Source organism: Sus scrofa, chromosome 12 (genome assembly GCF_000003025.6).
Source record: "Sus scrofa isolate TJ Tabasco breed Duroc chromosome 12, Sscrofa11.1, whole genome shotgun sequence".
In the NCBI taxonomy this organism is placed as follows: domain Eukaryota; kingdom Metazoa; phylum Chordata; class Mammalia; order Artiodactyla; family Suidae; genus Sus; species Sus scrofa.
The window spans coordinates 19,165,627-19,183,507 of NC_010454.4; the positions used below are offsets into that span (position 1 = coordinate 19,165,627).

General features: G+C 56.6%; 2 protein-coding genes across 3 annotated transcripts; one reads left to right on the plus strand and one right to left on the minus strand.

Annotated features, from left to right (window-relative positions):
* TMEM101 (transmembrane protein 101) lies at nt 1-3,390 on the plus strand. 2 transcript variants are annotated; one of them, XM_021066096.1, is made up of 4 exons: nt 1-222; nt 471-651; nt 1,491-1,637; nt 2,360-3,390. In XM_021066096.1, the coding sequence occupies exons 2-4, from the start codon at nt 508-510 to the stop codon at nt 2,666-2,668; spliced, it is 600 nt and encodes a 199-aa protein (XP_020921755.1). In that variant the 5' UTR covers nt 1-222; nt 471-507; the 3' UTR covers nt 2,669-3,390. The 2 variants fall into 2 exon arrangements, with proteins under 2 accessions (XP_020921755.1, NP_001231614.1); NM_001244685.1 differs by having other exon boundaries at nt 7-149; nt 2,360-3,388.
* On the minus strand, nt 4,772-8,342 carry NAGS (N-acetylglutamate synthase). Its single transcript, NM_001097520.1, is given in 6 exon segments — nt 4,772-4,925; nt 6,309-6,491; nt 6,590-6,761; nt 7,326-7,506; nt 7,801-8,014; nt 8,140-8,342. Coding segments are annotated over 6 exon segments (1,107 nt in total).

Below are 17,881 nucleotides of genomic sequence, written 5' to 3' on the forward strand. Positions count from 1 at the left end.
CCCTTCTTCAAGATGGCGTCGAAGATGGGTTCGCGACGGTGGATGCTGCAGCTGATCATGCAGCTGGGTTCCGTGTTGCTCACACGCTGCCCCTTCTGGGGCTGCTTCAGCCAGCTCATGCTGTACGCTGAGAGGGCCGAGGCGCGCCGGTGAGCGGCTCCGCGCGGTCGCTGAACGTGGTGGGGGCTGTCCGGCCCGTCTCAGGAACGGGGGTGCGGTGAGGTGGGGAAGAAGTCGGGGCCCAGAAAGTTGGGACGCTTGTACTGGGGGGGATTTGGGGCCTCAAACTTGTTAGGGACTCTGGTCTGGAGCAAGGTGGGTAGCGAGGGTAGTGCGGGGTCCTAGCCATGAGGGGGGCTCTGGTTTGGGGAAGCAGTGGAGCTTGCGGGAGCTCAGGGTGTCCCGAGGCTCTTCCCGCTTCATTCTTTGCTTCATTCTGTCCTTGTTCCTTCCCACCTCCCGGCTCACAGGAAGCCCGACATCCCAGTGCCCTACCTGTACTTCGACATGGGGGCGGCCGTGCTGTGCGCTAGCTTCATGTCCTTTGGAGTGAAGCGGCGCTGGTTCGCGCTGGGAGCCGCACTCCAGCTGGCCGTTAGCACCTACGCCGCCTACATCGGGGGCTACGTCCACTACGGGGACTGGCTGAAGGTGAGCACCTCGGCCCTAGATGGGACCTCGCTGGGATGACGAGGAGCCAGTGCCCGGCACAGTTGGGTGAAGCCTGAGAAGGCGGAACCCCAGGCTTGTAGAGATTATCACAGATCGCAGAACAGAAGGATTTAGAGACCACACAAGCCTGCCTTTCAAAGTGTGGAAACTGAGGTCCAGAGGTGGGAAACAGACTTTCCCAAAGTTACACCACAGTTGGCATTACATTTACATTTAAATCCTTGGTTTAGGATGTAGTCTGTTATCTCAGACTCATAGGACAAAAAGGACCTTTGAAATATCTGATCTGACCATCTGATTTTATGAAATTTAATTAATCCTAGGGCAGCATTTAAGCCTGTAAATGCCAGAACCTGTGCTAGGCACTACATGCTTGGAGAAAAGCCTGGACTAAGGCACTACCCTCAAGGAATGGACTGTCAGTCCAGTAGGGGAGGCAGATGTGTGAATAGCTGCAGGACAGTGAGATCAGTGGTTACTTTGTGGAACAGACTATACTGTACACCAGAAAGAACACTGGGATTCAAGGGAGCAGAACTGGGGTGGGGAGGGGGGGCAATGCTTGGCATCTGGGTTCTGCCGCTTACTTTGTGTAGGACCTTGGACGACTTTATTAACCCTTCAGGGCCTCACTTTTCACTTCTGATAAAAAGAGTTATCTATCTCTGCTCTACCTGCCCACCACACTTGGAAATGCTAAGAGGGTTCATCACGTGGAGTGGGATGCTTCGAGATGGGCAGGCAGTTCTGCGCTGCGGGCAGCCAGCAGACCTGTGGTGGCTTCAGTTCCTGACTGGGGTCCCCTCGCCTCGGCCTAGGTCCGCATGTACTCGCGCACAGTTGCCATCATCGGCGGCTTTCTTGTGCTGGCCAGCGGCGCCGGGGAGCTGTACCGTCGGAAACCCCGCAGCCGTTCCCTTCAGTCCACCGGCCAGGTCTTCCTGGGCATCTACCTCATCTGCGTGGTAGGTTGGGGGAACGGTTGACTGGAGATGCTTGACGGAGTGAGCTGTGAGCCTGAGCCTGGCAGAATGCAGGGAGGTGGGCAGGATGAGGCCTCGCATGCAGTTCCTGATGACCTGGCTCCTGGCAGTTGCCCTGACCAGCTTCTGAGCCTTGGGGGACCTTCAAGAGACTGAGGGCTGGCTCAGAGTCCCTTCTTCCAACATGATGGCCACCCGGGAGAGGAGAGGGTGGATCGACCATTCAGTCCTAAGCCTGAGAGCCAGGATAGCAAGATGGCCTGCTCCTCTCACGGTTTCAGCCCCCAGAGGATTGGGAGAGGGGACAGAGGGGAGGTTTGGAGCTGATGGGGCTGCCTGGCAGAACCGGTTATATCCTGGGTGCTAGGGGAGGCCGGGGTGGATGGGGACGTGGACAGGCCCTGGGTCACTTGGCTTCATCTTAGTTCCTGGGCACCATCTCCCATGTGCAGGGTTCTGTGTTCAGAGGTGAGAGTCCTGGTCTGACTGTGGAACCTCTTCCTTTCCGAGCCCGCAGGGTGGGGAGACACAGAGGCCCCAGCCTCATGGTGTTCCCTAGCCTGAGGGAGAGACACAGAAAGCCCCCTGGGCAGAGGAGGGAGTTAGAAGCTCACCCTGTAGGTGCTGGCTTGTGTCTCGGGGAGGCCTTCCCCGGACAAGCTGCTTGGCCTGTTGGAGAGCCTCAGAGGGCGCTGTGTCTCTAGGCCTACTCCCTGCAGCACAGCAAGGAGGACCGGCTGGCGTATCTGAACCATCTCCCAGGAGGGGAGCTGATGATCCAGCTCTTCTTCGTGCTGTATGGCGTCCTGGCGCTGGCCTTCCTGTCAGGCTACTACGTGACCCTGGCTGCCCAGATCTTGGCTGTACTACTGCCCCCGGTCATGCTGCTCATTGATGGCAATGTTGCCTACTGGCACAGCACCCGGCGCGTTGAGTTCTGGAACCAGATGAAGCTCCTTGGAGAGAGTGTGGGCATCTTCGGGACCGCCATCATCCTGGCCACTGACGGCTGAGTTGCACAGCCTAGCGGGAGGCTGCAATGGGCATGCGGAGCCACAAGGGCCACCCTAGCTTCCTCCTTGCTGGCCCAGTTATGTTTATTTATGCTTTTTGGTCTGTTTGTTTGACCCTGTGTGTTGTGTGTGTGCACGCGCGCGTGTTGGTTGGAGGCAGGTCTCTTCCCCAGTTCCTGGGCTTGGGCCTTGGTGGGGGGGGGAGCCCTGGTGACTGTGCTTTACGGGTTTCTTTTTCCTGTTTGTTACGAGAGCTGGGGCCAGCTGTGCGCCTGGGTCTCCTGTCCCAGGGACGGGAGTAAGGCTGGACGAGGGTGGGGGTACCCAGGGTGGGAGCCAGTGGAAGGGAGACCGAGAACCAGCAGTGAGCCAATGTGAAGAATTCCTTTTCGAAACCTGCAGATGCAGGGAGGCTTTGCAGTGCTTTTCAGAGACTGAGAGTGAGTGCGTGTGTGGACACGTGGACCAGGCCCGGGAGAGCAGAGGGGCCAGGCACCGCGGAAGTCGTGGGCTCTCAGGGTACTCCAGTGTCAGAAACAGCACTAGCTGTCACCCCCTTTGAGGGCAGAACAGGCCCCCCATCCACTCCGGGCTGTGCAAGGGTGGGGCAGGCAGCAGCCAACTTCCTGCCTCTGGCCTTCTGTTTCCAGCCCCGTGGGGGTGGGCACCCTCCCAAACACCAGACCACACAGTCCTCCAAAAATAAACATTTTATATAGACATTTGGCTTTGCTTCTCTGTTCTCCCCACGGGACACTTTGCCATTGGCTGGGATTGATCTTGGGTTTCTTGAAAGCCCATATCTGGTTCAGCCCCACCTTGGTCCGCCCATGACCTTTCCCTGTTCCGAAAGTTCCCCCAGTTCTCTGACTCTCAAAAGTCTCCACATACTCCCTGTAGCGTGTGCTTTCTCTCACGTCAGTCCCTCTTGTTGCGGCTTGTCTTTTCCTCCCCATTCGGTGCCAGCTCTTTTCAAAGAAATCTTCGGTGGGGCCACTAGAGGGAGGGAACTAATGTTAAGCTTCCTGCTGGGAAGCCCAGGACTTTGCATTTCACAGATGAGGAAATGGAGGCTCAGAGGAAGTGCCACAGAGCCGGCTTCCAGGGCAGCTCTAATGCCCACGCCCAGACGTGTACTCTCCCCTCACCTAAGGGAAAACAGGCAGCTCTTGGGGTTGGTTCTGTCACAGCCCCTGCTGTGCCTTAGTGACCCCTCTACCTTCTCGTCCACACACCGCCAGACCGAAAGTAACCCCGAAGCCAGTTTGGCGCTTGGCACTGTGGGGGTCAGAAAGGTCGAGTGAAACCTGGGCCTTGGGACTGCTGCCCGTCCGAGATGTTCTGCTGCTGCAGAGAGGAGATGTGACCTCTAGGGGGGGCCAGGGAAACGCATCCAAGTCTGGGCTTGTATCTGAGCCCACCTGGAAGGGAGCCAGGGCTGCTGCCAGTCTGGCCTGTGAAATGGAAGATGTTTCCTAACTAGGGGGCAGGGGAGCCCCTCCGGGGGCTGCTGACAGCTGAGTGGGAGAGATGGTGGCAGCATTCATTCTGGGGCCTTGGTCTCCTTTAGCTCCTCTCTTCCCTCTGGGAGTCGCCTGGTTCCCCAGCCCTCAGGATCTGCTCCCAGAGGGTCACTGCTAATTTCCCTTCACGTGCAAGCTGATTCAGACAAGAATTTGCATTTTAATCAAGGCCTCCTGAGAAGTTGCAAGACCTGAAGGAATTCAAATGAGTGGTGGAGTCTCAGGCAGATGTGGGTGAGCATTTGGGCAAGGGAGCCTCCGAAGAGCACAGAGGCCACAGACTGGCCCACCCTTAAGCCCTGAGTAGAGCCCTGCCCTCCTCCTCCCCCCAAATCCCTGGACTGAAAATTGAAGGCCATCTGGTTGTGGCTTTGGAGCAAGTTGGGGATCTTGGGCAGGCCCTTCTTCCTGTACTTGTCCTCACTCAGGTGCCCCGCTCTGGGCGGGGCAGAGTAGGGGCCACCTCCTCTGCAGATCACTCAGCCAGCAAGCCTGGTCTGGCTGCCTGGGAACACCTCCAGCAGGCATGGCTTTTGGTCCACCCTGGCTGTCCCAGGGCCTACAGGGCTGGTGGAGAAGGTCAGCTGCCTGGGTCAGAAGCCGGCTTGCAGAAGGAGTCCGGCAGCCCCTTGGCATGGTTGACCAGCTCATAAGAGTCCCGGATGTCGGCCAGGCCAAACCAGAAGAAGATCCACTGCTTGTTGGAGAAGCTGCCATCACTGTGTTTGAAGTACCTGGTGGGGGTTGGGGAGAAGGTTTTTAGGTAAGGCCGGTGCTCGCCACTCACTGGTTTGCTTATTGAGGACCTACTACAGGCATACCTCGTTGTACTGTGCTTCATTTTATTGTGTTTGGCCGATACTGCATTAAAATTTTTTTTTTTTACAAGTTGAAGGTTTGTGGCAACCCTGTGTAGAGCCTAGTCTATCAGTGCCATTTTTCCAAGAGCATTTGGTCACTTTGTGTCTCCATGTCGCACTGTGCTAATTCTTGCAATATTTCAGATGCTCCACCAGCAAAAAGATGACTACTCACTGAAGGCTCAGATGATGGTTAGCATTTTTTAGCAAATATATATATTTTAGGGCCACACCTGCAGCATATGGAAGTTCCCAGGCTAGGGGTCGAATCAGAGCTGCACCTGCTGGCCACAGCCACAATGACAGCCACGCCAGATCCGAGCCACATCTGTGACCTACACCAGAGCCAATGGCCACAGTGGATCCTTAACCCATTGATCGAAGCCAGGGATTGAACCCACATCCTCATGGATACTAGTTAGGTTCTTAACCCGCTGGGCCACAACAGGAACTCCCCATAAAAATATTTTAAAATTAAAATAAGTACATTATTTTTTGACCTAATCGCACACTTAATAGACCATAGCATACTGTAAACATGACTTTTATATGTAGTGGGAAACCAAAAAATTCATGTAATTTGCTTTATTGCAATATTCGCTTTATTGCGGAGGTCTGGAACCAAACCCACAATATTTCTGGGGAATGCCTGTTAGGACCTGTGGTCTGTAATCTGATTTTATTCTCATAATATCAGCCAAGAGTCTAGGGTTGTTATGCTCTTTGCACAGAGAAGTTAGGTAACTTGCCAGTCACAGAGCTAGGAGGTCTGGAGTGAAGACCTCTTTTGCCCTCTCCCACACTGTCTTGGCTGACAGCCCCTGGAGGGGTTCTTGTTCACTTCTTGGTGCCCACAGAGCAGGGTAGTGGGGGATGAGGGGATAGTTGCAGAGGGAAAGAGAGGAGGGAGTTTTCCGCTGGACATGCAATGGGCTTGGGCCAGAGCTTGGCAACTGGGCCTGGAATAGAGCCCAAAGGCTCTCTGGACCCTGGGAGTGGCAGGCAGCGTGGCGGTGGGAAGTGTCTTCAAGGAATCCACCGTGGCAGGGCAGAGCCAGGATAAGTGTGCTCTGCCTCTAGGGAAATCTCAGGCTCTGTGTGTGGTCTACTGTCTGGGGAGCGTCGGGCCACACGGAGCGGATCATTTCCGGTGGGGACGGACGGCTAGTGAAAGAAGGGGAAGCCCAGCCTGCCTGGACCCCGGGTGTCGGGTGTCGGGGCGGGGCCCAGCCCTGAGCCGGGAGGGGCGGGACCTACCAGGGGTTGATGGGGTTGGTGACCCGGGAGCGCCAGAAAAGCGTCTGCAGGTCCCGCCGCAGGCGCTCCCACAGCATCTGGCCGGAGCCTTGGCCCTGGCGGCTGGAACTCACCACAAACTTGTCTAGATACGGGGTGCCCCCCAGTACGGGCTCCGTGGTCAGAATGGCGGCCGCGTTGTACCTGGCGCAGCGGGGGAGAGGCAGGCTGGGACCTCTCCTTGGCCCGGAGATCCCCGGCTCTGTCCCTCGGTCCCTGCCCTCAGGGGCCCGCAGCCTCACCCCTCAGAGACGTAGACAGAGTGCAGTCGCGGGCGTAACGAGGCCAGATAGTCGTCCCGCAGCTTCTTGCCAAAGCTGGCGTTGACCAGGTTCACTAAGCGGTCCTGGTCCAGGCTGTCCAGGCTGCGCACTCGCAGCATCCGTTCGGCGTTCTTGAACAGGGTCCCGGACCCTGGGGGTGGGATGGAGGAGGAGAGGTTAATTCAGTCCGAGAGCCAAGTCCTCTCCACGCCTCCGTTTGCTCAGCCTGGTGGGGGTTCCAGGTAGGACAAGGGCTGGTGGGACAATTATCCCCTTTGGGAGCTCTCCACAACGAGACGTTTTAGGTGGTCTGCATGGTTTGTACGCGATTTTCACTCAGGGAGATGCTTTTCCCAGGCAAAGTTTGTCCTTCAAGTTCCGCGCCTCGCCTGTAGTCCCACCTACTTCCCCTAGTCCCGCCTACCTCCCGAAACCTTGCTCTCTCCGCCCCTGGTCCCGCCCACCCACCCAAACCCCGCCCATCGCTCCTAGTCCTGTCCATCCCACTTGGTTCCGCCGGGTCCGTGGTTCCTCCCACCTACCCAAGACCCGTCCATTTGTCTAGGTTCACCCAAGTCCAGGCCGGGCCCGTCCACCTCCTTGGTCACTTCCCCCAGGTTCGGCAAGAGGAGGAAACCTTTGCTGTGGCGGCGGCCCCTTCCACCGCCTCTTCTGCTCCCCCGCCACCTCGCGCGCCCCCTGTTCCCGCCCTCACCCTTGTTGCTGAAGAGCTCCGTGAGCAGCGTGCTGGCGGCGGTGATGACCGCCGAGGAGTGGTGGGGCAGGCGACTGAGCACGTCCACGATGAGCCGCATCTGCTGCCGTTCTTTGGTGCTCACCCACTCCGCATTGGTCACCAGGTCCAGGTCGGCGGGCAAGTTCACGTTACTCAGGACCTGTGTCCCCAGACGAGAGGGTTAGCTCCCAGCCTGCCCCCGGCCAAGGACTGCGCCCCCGCCCCACGGACCTGTCCTCACTGACCTTCTTCATCTCGGAGTCCTCAGCCAGGGAGGGCTCAGACCTGAGCCCCCACGGATTGAGCGCCTCCCTGACACTCCATTCCCGACCCATGCGGCTTGAGAGAAAAGTGACTCTGGGGCCCGTCAGGGAGGCATGCAGGGGATGCAAGAGAGGGGTTCACCCAGGCCTGGAGTCGCGGACAGTATAGGGCCCAAAAGGAGGAGACACACCTTGTGACTGCTGTCGCATATGCCGCCTGTAGTATTGAGGAAGATAATTTTGGTGGGCTGCAGCGCCTTGGCCAGGGCCGCGGTCACCTCCAGCGAGTCGAGGAGCACGGAGCGGCGCGCAGCCGTCTCCCCGATGGGGCACAGGATGGGAATGCTACCCGACTCCAGGCACCACTGTAGCAGGTCCGTCTCCACCGAGACGATGCCGCTGTAGCTGCGGGCCAGACGCTGGTGCTCAAGGAACTTGCCTCCAGGAACCCCGGGGCTGGGGCGGGGCTGGGGCGGGGCTGGCAGCTTCGCGAGATCTGGGGTGCAGGGGCAGGCAGGGCTGGCACTAACCTGGCATGAGGGGCTGGCTCAGCAGCGCCCAGTACCGACCCACCACCAAAAAAAGGCACAGCGGTGGCGGCATTGTGCCGCAGCGTGTTCACCAGCACCTTGCATCTCTGGGCAAGCTGTGCCTTGGCCTCCCAGAAGGAAAGACAGCCTGAGGGCGCAGTGGGAGCCGGCAGCCCCAGAACCACCAGAGGCTTCATGTCCATGCGTTGCAGGAAGGCCAGGGCAAAAGCCAGGCTGGACATGGCCTGCTGGCACTTGAGCACCTCGTCTTCCACCTGTGGAGGAGCAGGTGTTCAAATGGCTGAGACCCTGGCCATGACTCCTGTTGCTCCTGCCTGTCCTACATCCTGGCCCTCTCAGTCCCCAACCCTACCCAGGAGTTGTCAGGCCCCATTTCTGGCCACCTGCGCCCACCTGCTCTGCCCTTTGCCCCCTTGGGTCTTGCCGTTCTCTTATCTCACACTCGTGTTCCTCCCTCCGCTCCTCCCTGCGACCTTGGACCCTAGAACGAACACCTGAGGGGGAGGGGTGACACAGGCAGCTTCTGTCCAGGCTCCCCAATTGCCGACTGAACCCCTAACTGCGCTCAGGGTGACAGCACTTCTCCCGTGCATCTACTTGACAAGCCCAGGCTCCTCACTCAGGCTCCTCGTGAGACTTGGGGAGGAGCACCCAGTCTCGTCCAGTCGCTCGCGCTAGTCAGGGTTCTGTCCAGTCGCTTCCTGGTTCTGCTGCCTAGAGTCTGCAAACTGTCCTGCCACGTCTAGTGACAGACAGGTCGCCACCCATCTCCCACTCCCTCTCTGTGACTTGGCGGACGCCGGGCTCCACTCACCTCGATGACGGCGAAGGGCCTGTCTGTGGAGTGGTGGCAGGTCTGGAACTCCGAGAGCCAGTGGCGCGCCTCTCCTGGGCTGGCCCCACACTGGTTCAGGAAGACCTGGATGTCCCGCTGCACTAGCGAGCGGCCCGCCGGGGGCCCCGGAGGGTCGGGGGGCACGGGGGACGTGGGGGGTGGATTCCACGACGGCTTCTCCACTGCAGGCGAGGGGGCGCCATCCCCAGCGCCCTCATCGGCATCCTCTCGGGCAGGCGCCCAGGCCGTGCTGAGCCGGCGCCCGGGGCTGGTGCCCCTGGCCGCCCGCCGCCGCGCGCTGCCACTCAGCCCCCGGGCGCCCCAGTGCCTCGAGGGCCGCGCAGCCTTCGGCTCACAGGGGCCGCCCGCAGGGCCCAGGCCAGCCGTGCCGTCGCCATGACAACCAAACCCGCTCGCCCCCCCAAAGAGTGACCGTCTGTCGGGAGCTCCCGGCTCTGCGGGCCTCTTAACCTTCAGCGGGGCGGGGCCGGGCCGGCCGGGGCGGGGCGCGGACGGGGGCGCCGAGTCGCTTCTGGATGCCTTTGAAGAGGGTCAGGCGGCGGGTCAGAGGGCGGCGCCTAACAGGATCCCCCGCCCCTAGTGGGGACTTAACCCACTAGTAAGAGTCACGAGGCCTTGATAAGGGGTGGCTAGTTGTCTTTAATCTGTTGCCAGAGCCTGTTCCTGGGGGGGGCTCACGGGACCTAAAGGTGGCCTCAGCGCTCTGCGGGGTCTTGAATGATTAGGGGGGAGTCTGACGCGGGCAAGAGGGGAGAGCAGGTGGCAGGTATCGCCTGGCTGAGGGCGGAGACTGGAGGGAGAGGTGGGGAAGAGTGGAAGCCTGGAGGAGTGCCAGCCTCGTTGGAGGGCCGCCAGCCTCTGTCCTCTCTGAGCTCAAAGAAGATGGAATCATGAGGTTACCAGGGTTTGCCAAACTCTAGCCACTGGGTACCACCTTGAAGAATTTTGGCATATGCTCAAATCACCCCTTCTTAGTATTAACGTTTTTATTAAACTTTTTTTTCTTTTGTCTTTTTAGGGCGGCACCTGTGGCATATGGAAGTTCCCAGGCTAGGGGTCAAATGGGAGCTGCAGCTGCTGGCCACAACCACAGCAGTGCTGGGTCCTTAACACTGAGTGGGGCCAGGTGTCGAACATGCATCCTCATGGATACTAGTCAGGTTCTTAACCTGCTGAGCCACAATGAGGACTCCTTTTCTTCAAACTTCTTTTTTTTTTTTTTTTCTATTTCTTTGGGCCTCTTCCGCGGCATATGGAGGTTCCCAGGCTAGGGGTCCAATCGGAGCTGTAGCCACCGGCCTACGCCAGAGCCACAGCAACGCTGGATCCGAGCCGCGTCTGCAACCTACACCACAGCTCACGGCAACGCCGGATCGTTAACCCACTGAGCAAGGGCAGGGACCGAACCCGCAACCTCATGGTTCCTAGTCAGATTCGTTAACCACTGCGCCATGACGGGAACTCCCAAACTTCTTAAATTTAATATTTATTCATATCGAGTTCCTGTTGTGGCTCAGTGGTTAACGAATCTGACTAGCATCCATGAGGATGAAGGTTCAATCCCTGGCCCTGTTCACTGGGTTAAGGATCCAGCATTACTGTGAGCTGTGGTGTAGGTCGCACACACGGCTTGGATCCTGTGTTGCTGTGGCTGTGGTGTAGGCCAGCAGCTACAGCTCCGATTTGACCCCTAGCCTGGGAACCTCCATGTGCCGCATGTGTGGCCCTAAAAAGCAAAAAAAAAAAAAAAAAAAAAAAAAAAAAAAAAAATTATCCATATCAGGATTTTAACTGGAAGGCTAGTATCACTTGCAATAAACAGAGGAAAGCCTTACAATAAAGCGAGAACAAAATGTCATAAATTCCAGTTTTCTCCTATGTAAAACAATGGCTGCTGAGCCATGCAGAATGCCAGGCACTGTGGAAAACTTCCGCAAATAGAAACTCAATGAAGCCTTACAATAACTCCAGAGTAGGTATCATGATTAGATCCATTTTATAGATGATGAAATTGAGGCACAGAAATATGTGAAGGCCAAGGCATTCAGTTCATAAACAGTGGAACTGGTCTTTGAAGCAAAGCAGTTTTTGCTCCTGATCCATGCTCTTGAGCAAGATTTGAAAAGGACTTGAAATCTTTCGCAGGATGTGATTCATTGTTGCCTAATATTGTATCCACGTGCTGCCTAAAGGTGCCTGGTGGTGTGTGATCAGCTGCACACATCCTGCACTCCAGCACACTCTACCCATATGGGATCCCACCCCGTCATAATAGAGGGCAAAACGCTCTCTAACTGCAGGGAGCTGTGACTTGGCGGAGGTCACACAGCTTGTTAGTGTCATGGTCAGACCCTTGGCATCCTGAGTTCCCATCCCGTCCCTGAGTTTTCGTCCTTGTGCACAGCTCTGGGTTCCCTGCGCTGGGAGTCAGGATTCCTGGGGCTCTGCTTGAATGGGGTGCAGAGGCCTGGGTTCTTTTCTTTTGAGAAAGCTAGAGGCTGCCGGGTGAGTGCGCCCACCCTTCCAGGGATCCCCCAGCAAAACACACGTTCCCATGAGCATGCGCACACGTACTCAAGCAGGCATGCGCACACACAGCGCAGCATGGGCTGGCACTGTCCTGGGCAGGAGGTCCCTGGCAAGGGGACACGGGAGCTGAACTCTGTGATCTCCTCCACCGATATTTCCATTTTCCTACTTAAAAATCCTGGATTCTGACAGAGAAGGAAGCTATGGCACAAGGGGTCTGGACCCCTTGCCCTGGGGGGCAACCTCCAGGGCCTTCTTTCTCTTTCTTCTTTGCTGCTGCCCCTCCCACGCTCATACTTCCCAGAATCCACCAGAGGGGCTGGTCCTAGCTCCTGGGGTGGGTGTGAGGAGCTGTAGTCATTTTCCTTCTTTCTGCTCTCAGGTTGGAGAGCCCTGATCTCAAATGTGTGCCCCTCCCCCACCTATCCCTCCCAGCCCCTCAGAGCATCCACCCTCCCTGGCCCCTCTCTACTCAGATTTCCTCCCTCTGGAGTCCCCGTGTGGCACAGGGGAAAGGAATCTGACTAGCATCCATGAGGACGCACAGGTTCGATCTCTGGCCCTACTCAGTGGGTTAAGGATCTGGTGTTGCCATGAGCTGTGGTGTGGTCACAGATGAGGTTTGAATCTGGTGTTACTGTGGCTGTGGTGTAGGCAGCTTCAATTTGACCCCTAGCCTGGGAACCTCCAAATGGCATGGGTGGGGCCCTGAAAAGACAAAAAAAAAAAAAAAAAAAGATTAGATTTCCTCCCTCTGGGTCTCTCCTGCCTTTGCTGCTCTGGGCTCTGCCCCTGCTCTGGCCCCTCTTCACTTCTTCCAACCCCCAGGTACACCCCTTCTGGGGCCGTTCCCCTCAGCTGTGGCTGAGTCCTGCCTCCTGCAAGGACGGCCTCTCCCTTCAGACTGGGGCCCCCTGAGGGCAGGGCTTATGTCTCCTTCCTCAGACTGGGGGCTGCCCGAGGGCCCCACGGGGTCCAGTGGCCAAGAGCACCCGTCCCATTTACCCTGGGCCAGTGGGGCAGACGCTGAGTGGGGAACTCCTTACCTCTTCTTTGGGCTTCAGCCCAGAGGGCCGTGTCCCCAGACAGCCAATGGGGCCCAGGGATACCCCGTGTAGATGATTAACTCCAGGCCAGGTGACCCTGGGGCCACTCTCCCCGGGGAAGGCCAGCCTGCGGTTGGGAACTGACCCTACTTTCGGATGAGAGGCCCGTACGGGGTCAACACCCCCACTGACCCAGCCCTCTGAGCTGAAGGCCTGCGGGATCATTGCTGGCCTGTATTTCCAGCATGAATTTTATATTTTCTCCTCAGAAGCTGGCTGATGTTTCATTTTTCGGAGCAAAGTCTGCTGTCAATGGGCCCAGAGTGGGGCTCCCATCTTCTCCTTAGGCCTTGGGTCACGGAGACGCTGGCAGCAGATACAACCTTCCAGCCCCTCCGATGCCTCTCTCAGCAGGGGCCTCAGCCCTGAGCCCCCGGCGGCTTTGAAGGGCTGAGGCTTTCCCTCCCTTCGTGCCCTCCTTGAATGCCACTCAGTGTAGGCGGGCCTGGAGGTGGCAGGAATCTGGGCAGGTGAGGGGCCAGGGTTGGTGGCTGACCCTCTCAATTACAGCACCAAAGGGGCCGCACAGATACGCAGAGGGCACAAAAGCAGAGACCCACACCCTCCATTGAACTGCACACAGATACACAGGTGTGTAGACACACGGTGTACAGAGCCACACAGAATAGACACCGTGGAGACCCACAGCACCCACAGTCACACAGACACACACGTACACAGAGAGAGAGAGACACATGTGTGTGGACACGCAGGTGTACAGAGAGATGCAGTTCACTCAGACACATATTTGTATACAGAATTTTTTTTTGTCTTTTTAGGGTCACGTCCACAGCATATGGAGGTTCCCAGGCTAGGGGTTGAATTGGAGCTATAGCCGCTGGCCTATGCCACAGTCACAGCATCGCCAGATCCAAACCGTGTCTGCTGCCTCCACCACAGCGCACAGCAACACGAGAGCGAGGCCAGGGATCGAACCTGTGTCCTCATGGATGCTAGTCTTTTTTTTTTTTTTTTTTTTTTTTACCTTTTTTAGGTCCGCTCCCTCGGCATATGGAGGTTCCCAGGCTAGGGGTCCAATTGGAGTAACAGCTGCCGGCCTACACCACAGCCATAGCAACGCAGGATCCGAGCCGCGTCTGCAACCTACACCACAGCTCACGGCAACGCCGGATCGTTAACCCACTAAGCAAGGGCAGGGACCGAACCCGCAACCTCATGGTTCCTAGTGGGATTCGTTAACCACTGCGCCACGACAGGAACTCTGATGGATTCTAATCAGATTCGTTTCCACTGAGCCATGAAGGGAACTCCTGCATACAGAATTGTGTGCCTTTGTGGACGGTGACTGTGACTGTGTCATATATAAGAACACACGCACACACACATGGAGAGGTACTGAGAACAACGCACGAATATACACTTGGCTGTGGGCATGGACAACGACAGGGACATTTAGATCTGGAGATACAAATGCACGCAGATTGTACACACACACACACACACACACACACACACACACACACACGACGGACAGAGTTAGAAGCAGAACCCACGTCTCCCCGGGACCGTGCCCGTCTACCCACGTACAGAAGCGCCCAGCCATACTCATTCACGCAGTGGTGAGGTCTGGCCTGTGGCAGGAGGGGTCCCGTAACTACTTATTGGATGAATTAAGGACGAGAGGACACGGAGAGAGAAGCAGAGCCTGTGGAAGGGGAAGTCTGGCTTCATGGTTTTCGGGGTCTGTGGAACCTGTGTTAGTGGGGTTGGCTCTCGGATCCCCCAAGCAGCCCCAAGGCCGCCCTCTCCACCTTCGGGGAGCACAGAGTACTCAGTACGAGTATTTAGCCTCGTCCTGAACTAGGTGCTTGGAGGCCGCAGTCCCATTTTTTCCCGGACCGGAAGCCAGGAGGCCTGGCCTCTGCCACTTCCTAGGCGGCAGAGGTTTGAGCAAGGCATTTAATGTCTCTGGGCCTCAGTGTTCTCACCTGTAAAATGGGGGGGAAGAGAATACACCTTACTGCATTGTGGTGAAAATATAAAATTCTCTGTGGGCAGGCAGTTGGCAAAATTCACACTCTGACAGATTTTATAGGACAATCAACCTGGTGGCTTCAACAAATAAATTGCAAGGAAAAGAGTGAGGGAGAAGATATAGATCAAAAGATTTTTTTTTTTTTTTTTTTAGGGCCGCACTTGTGACATATGGAAGTTCCCAGGCTAGGGGTCGAATAGGAGCTACAGCTACTGGCCTACGCCACAGCCACAGCAACGCCAGATCTGAGCTGCATCTGCGACCTACACCACGGCTCCCGGCAATGCCGAATCCTTAACCCACTGAGTGAGGCCAGGGATAGAACCTGCATCCTCACAGATACTAGTTAGATTTGTTTTTAAATCTGATGTGTTTTTAAATCTCTTTTAATCCTTATTTGGATTCTGATTCAACAAACCATAAAAATCAGACAATCAGGGAAATTTGAGCACAAAGGATATTTGCTGTATTATTTTCTTAAGTGTGTTGTGATTGTGTGTTAATGTGAAACCCACAGATTTAGGATCTAAGATTTTCAGTTCCTGGAGTTTCGGTTCCATCGTGGCTCAGTGGAAATGAATCTGACCAACATCCATGAGGACGCAGGTTTGATCCCTGGTCTTGCTCAGTGGGTTAAGGATCTGGTGTTGCCGTGAGCTGTGGGGTAGGTCGCAGACGACACTTGGGTCTTGCAGTGCTGTGGCTGTGGCGTAGGCCCAGGGCTACAGCTCCGATTGGACCCCTAGCCTGGGAACCTCCAGATGCCGCAAATGCAGCCCTAAAAAGACCAAAAAAAAAAAAGATTTTCAGTTCCAAGTATACCACGCACCCCTTGTTCAGCAGGGGGCTCCCTACTCCCTGCCTCTCTGGAATAGACAGCAATGGAAAAAAGATGATGAAAGACATGCCAGCATCTGATGGAGACCTTCTTAAAACGATAGAAGGAGACAGAGGGAGAGAAAAAGAAGACCTTGTCCATAACCCAGTGACAGGAAGGACTTCCCTTCGGTTTATTAGCTCTAGGTATGGACGGTATTTCGGAAGGGCTACTGTAATACAGCAAACTCTCCCTCAGGTCCTGTTCCAAGCATGTGATATGTATTAATAATGAACTCTCATGTAATGCCATGAAATTAGATGTTACCATTATTACAGAGATGCTAGAAGACTGGTTTTAGACAAGTGGAGGTAAGGTGCTTTCAGGGTACAGGGGGGGCTTCCTAGCAGAAAACTGGCAGAAAGCTGGCAAAGGGGCCTGGAGCTCAGGAGAGTGGCCAGGGCTGGAGAGGCATGGAGAGGGGGATGGTGAGGCCTCTGAGCCTGGGCATGAGCTTTGGGCAGGGCTGTAGAAACGGGAGTGGTTGGGGAGTTCCCGTCACGGTTCAGTGGAAAGCTATCTGACTAGTATCCATGAGGACACAGGTTCGATCCCTAGCCTCGCTCAGTGGGTTAAAGATCCGGCTTTGCTGTGAACTGTGGTGTAGGTCACCAATGCGGCTAGCATCCAGCGTTGCTATGGCTGTGGTGTAGGCCAGCAGCTGTAGCTCCCATTCAACCCCTAGCCTGGGAACCTCCATGTGCCCATATGCTGTGGGTTTGGCTCTAAAAAGACAAAAAAAAAAAAGGAAAGGGGAGAGGTTGGGGAGAGGTTGGAGGGGGCTCAGAGCAGAAGGCCTATCAGGAGTCACCCAGAATCCACAGGTGCAGATGTTTCAAGAAGGAAGGGACAGCCCACAGTGTGGATGTCCCAAAACCTGAGAAAAGGTGACTGCCTTCACTCATCAGTGACTTCCCAGTTTCAGCGGGGTGGTGAAGACGAAGGGTGGGGAAGCTGGGCGGCAGAGGGCTGGGGATGCGACCACAGAGTGGCAGTCCTGGGGAGGCTGAGCCTGGAGAAAGAAGCAGGGTCCTGTTTCTCAAAGTGTGGTCCCTGGCATCACGGGGCGATGGTTCGAAATACTGAGTCTGGGGCTCACCTTAGGCCTACTGAGTGAAAAATCTGCATTTTAACAAGATCCCCAGGGGATTCTATGGGCATAAAAGTCTGAAAATTAGGGGAGCAGAGGTGTGGCTTGATCCCTAGAGATCAGGAGAGGTGGCTTTCCATAAGGGGATATCCCTAGTGAGTTTGAAAAGGTGGAGAGGGGCAGAGGCTGGGGCTGAGGAAGCGAGACTGAGGGCGGTTGTGAGCTTGTGGCTGGGCCAGGGTAGGGCGCTCCGCGGGACCCAGCGCTAAGGGAGTGCAGTCACTAGATGGTACTTCTGCTGAAAGCTCTGTGTTCTTCAAGGAGAGGAGAGAGAGAGAGAGAGAGAGAGAGAGTGTGTGTGTGTGTGTGTGTGTGTGTGTTGGGATGTGTGAGAGTGAGGTGTGGGGTAGAGTTTGTATGTGTCTTTTGTCAGTTTGTGTGTCCTTTATATTACAAAGGTCAACTAATGGAAATTTCACGCCGTTCATCCCAATATGCGCATGTCCAAAGGTGAGCTTCAAGTGTAGGTAGGGGATCGCAGGGTATCAGGGCTCCGGGAACCGTCCTAAGGATGAATAGTCAGCCTTCCAGAACTCAGGGAGTAAGTCCACAGCCCAAATTAAGCGTCGCGATGTCCCTGTGCGCCCGCAGACTGTCATTACACACCATTGCCACGAGAGGGCGACGCCGGCCCGGCCACGCGGTGTGAGAGTCTGGTGACTCCCTGGCGTGTCCTGCCCGCCTGCAGGCAGGGCCGACGTCCTCCAACCAAGTAAAGCGATCCGCGTGAGGGGTTGGTGGGAACTCACCCCGGGTGGTGGGCCTGGGGGTCTCGTGCCCCGGCTTACACCCCTCAGCTCTGGCCATCCCCAGCCCAGCCAAGGCGCGCGCCGTAGCCACCCCACCCCGCTTCACGCGCCCCCTCTTCGGGATCTCGTTACTCCAAATCTCTACCGGGAAAAACCAGCGCGCGGGTCGGGGGGCCGGAGTGGGGGTCAGGGGCCCAGGCTTTGGAGGAGTGGGGGTTTTATTGGGGACAAAGATGGGGGGGAGGGGAGTCTCAGGGATCCTCAGGCGGGACGCATGGACGGAGATCCCAGCGTGTCCCGGGCAGGGTGCCGGGCGATTGGACGCCGGGATGGGATGGGCACCGACCTTGCCTTGATATGGGCTCACAACACGTGGGTTCAGTGCCAGACTCACAAACTGGCCTCGGGCCGATTTCAGTAGGGCTTTCGCTCCCACCGCAACGATCCTCCGTTTGTCT

Coding starts and splice junctions, on each gene's coding strand:
- TMEM101 (NM_001244685.1), top strand. CDS start 13: ATGGCGTCGAAGATGGGTTCGCGACGGTGGATGCTGCAGCTGATCATG. Junction 150..470: donor GAGAGGGCCGAGGCGCGCCG/GTGAGCGGCTCC, acceptor CCCGGCTCACAG/GAAGCCCGACATCCCAGTGC. Junction 652..1,490: donor ACTACGGGGACTGGCTGAAG/GTGAGCACCTCG, acceptor GCCTCGGCCTAG/GTCCGCATGTACTCGCGCAC.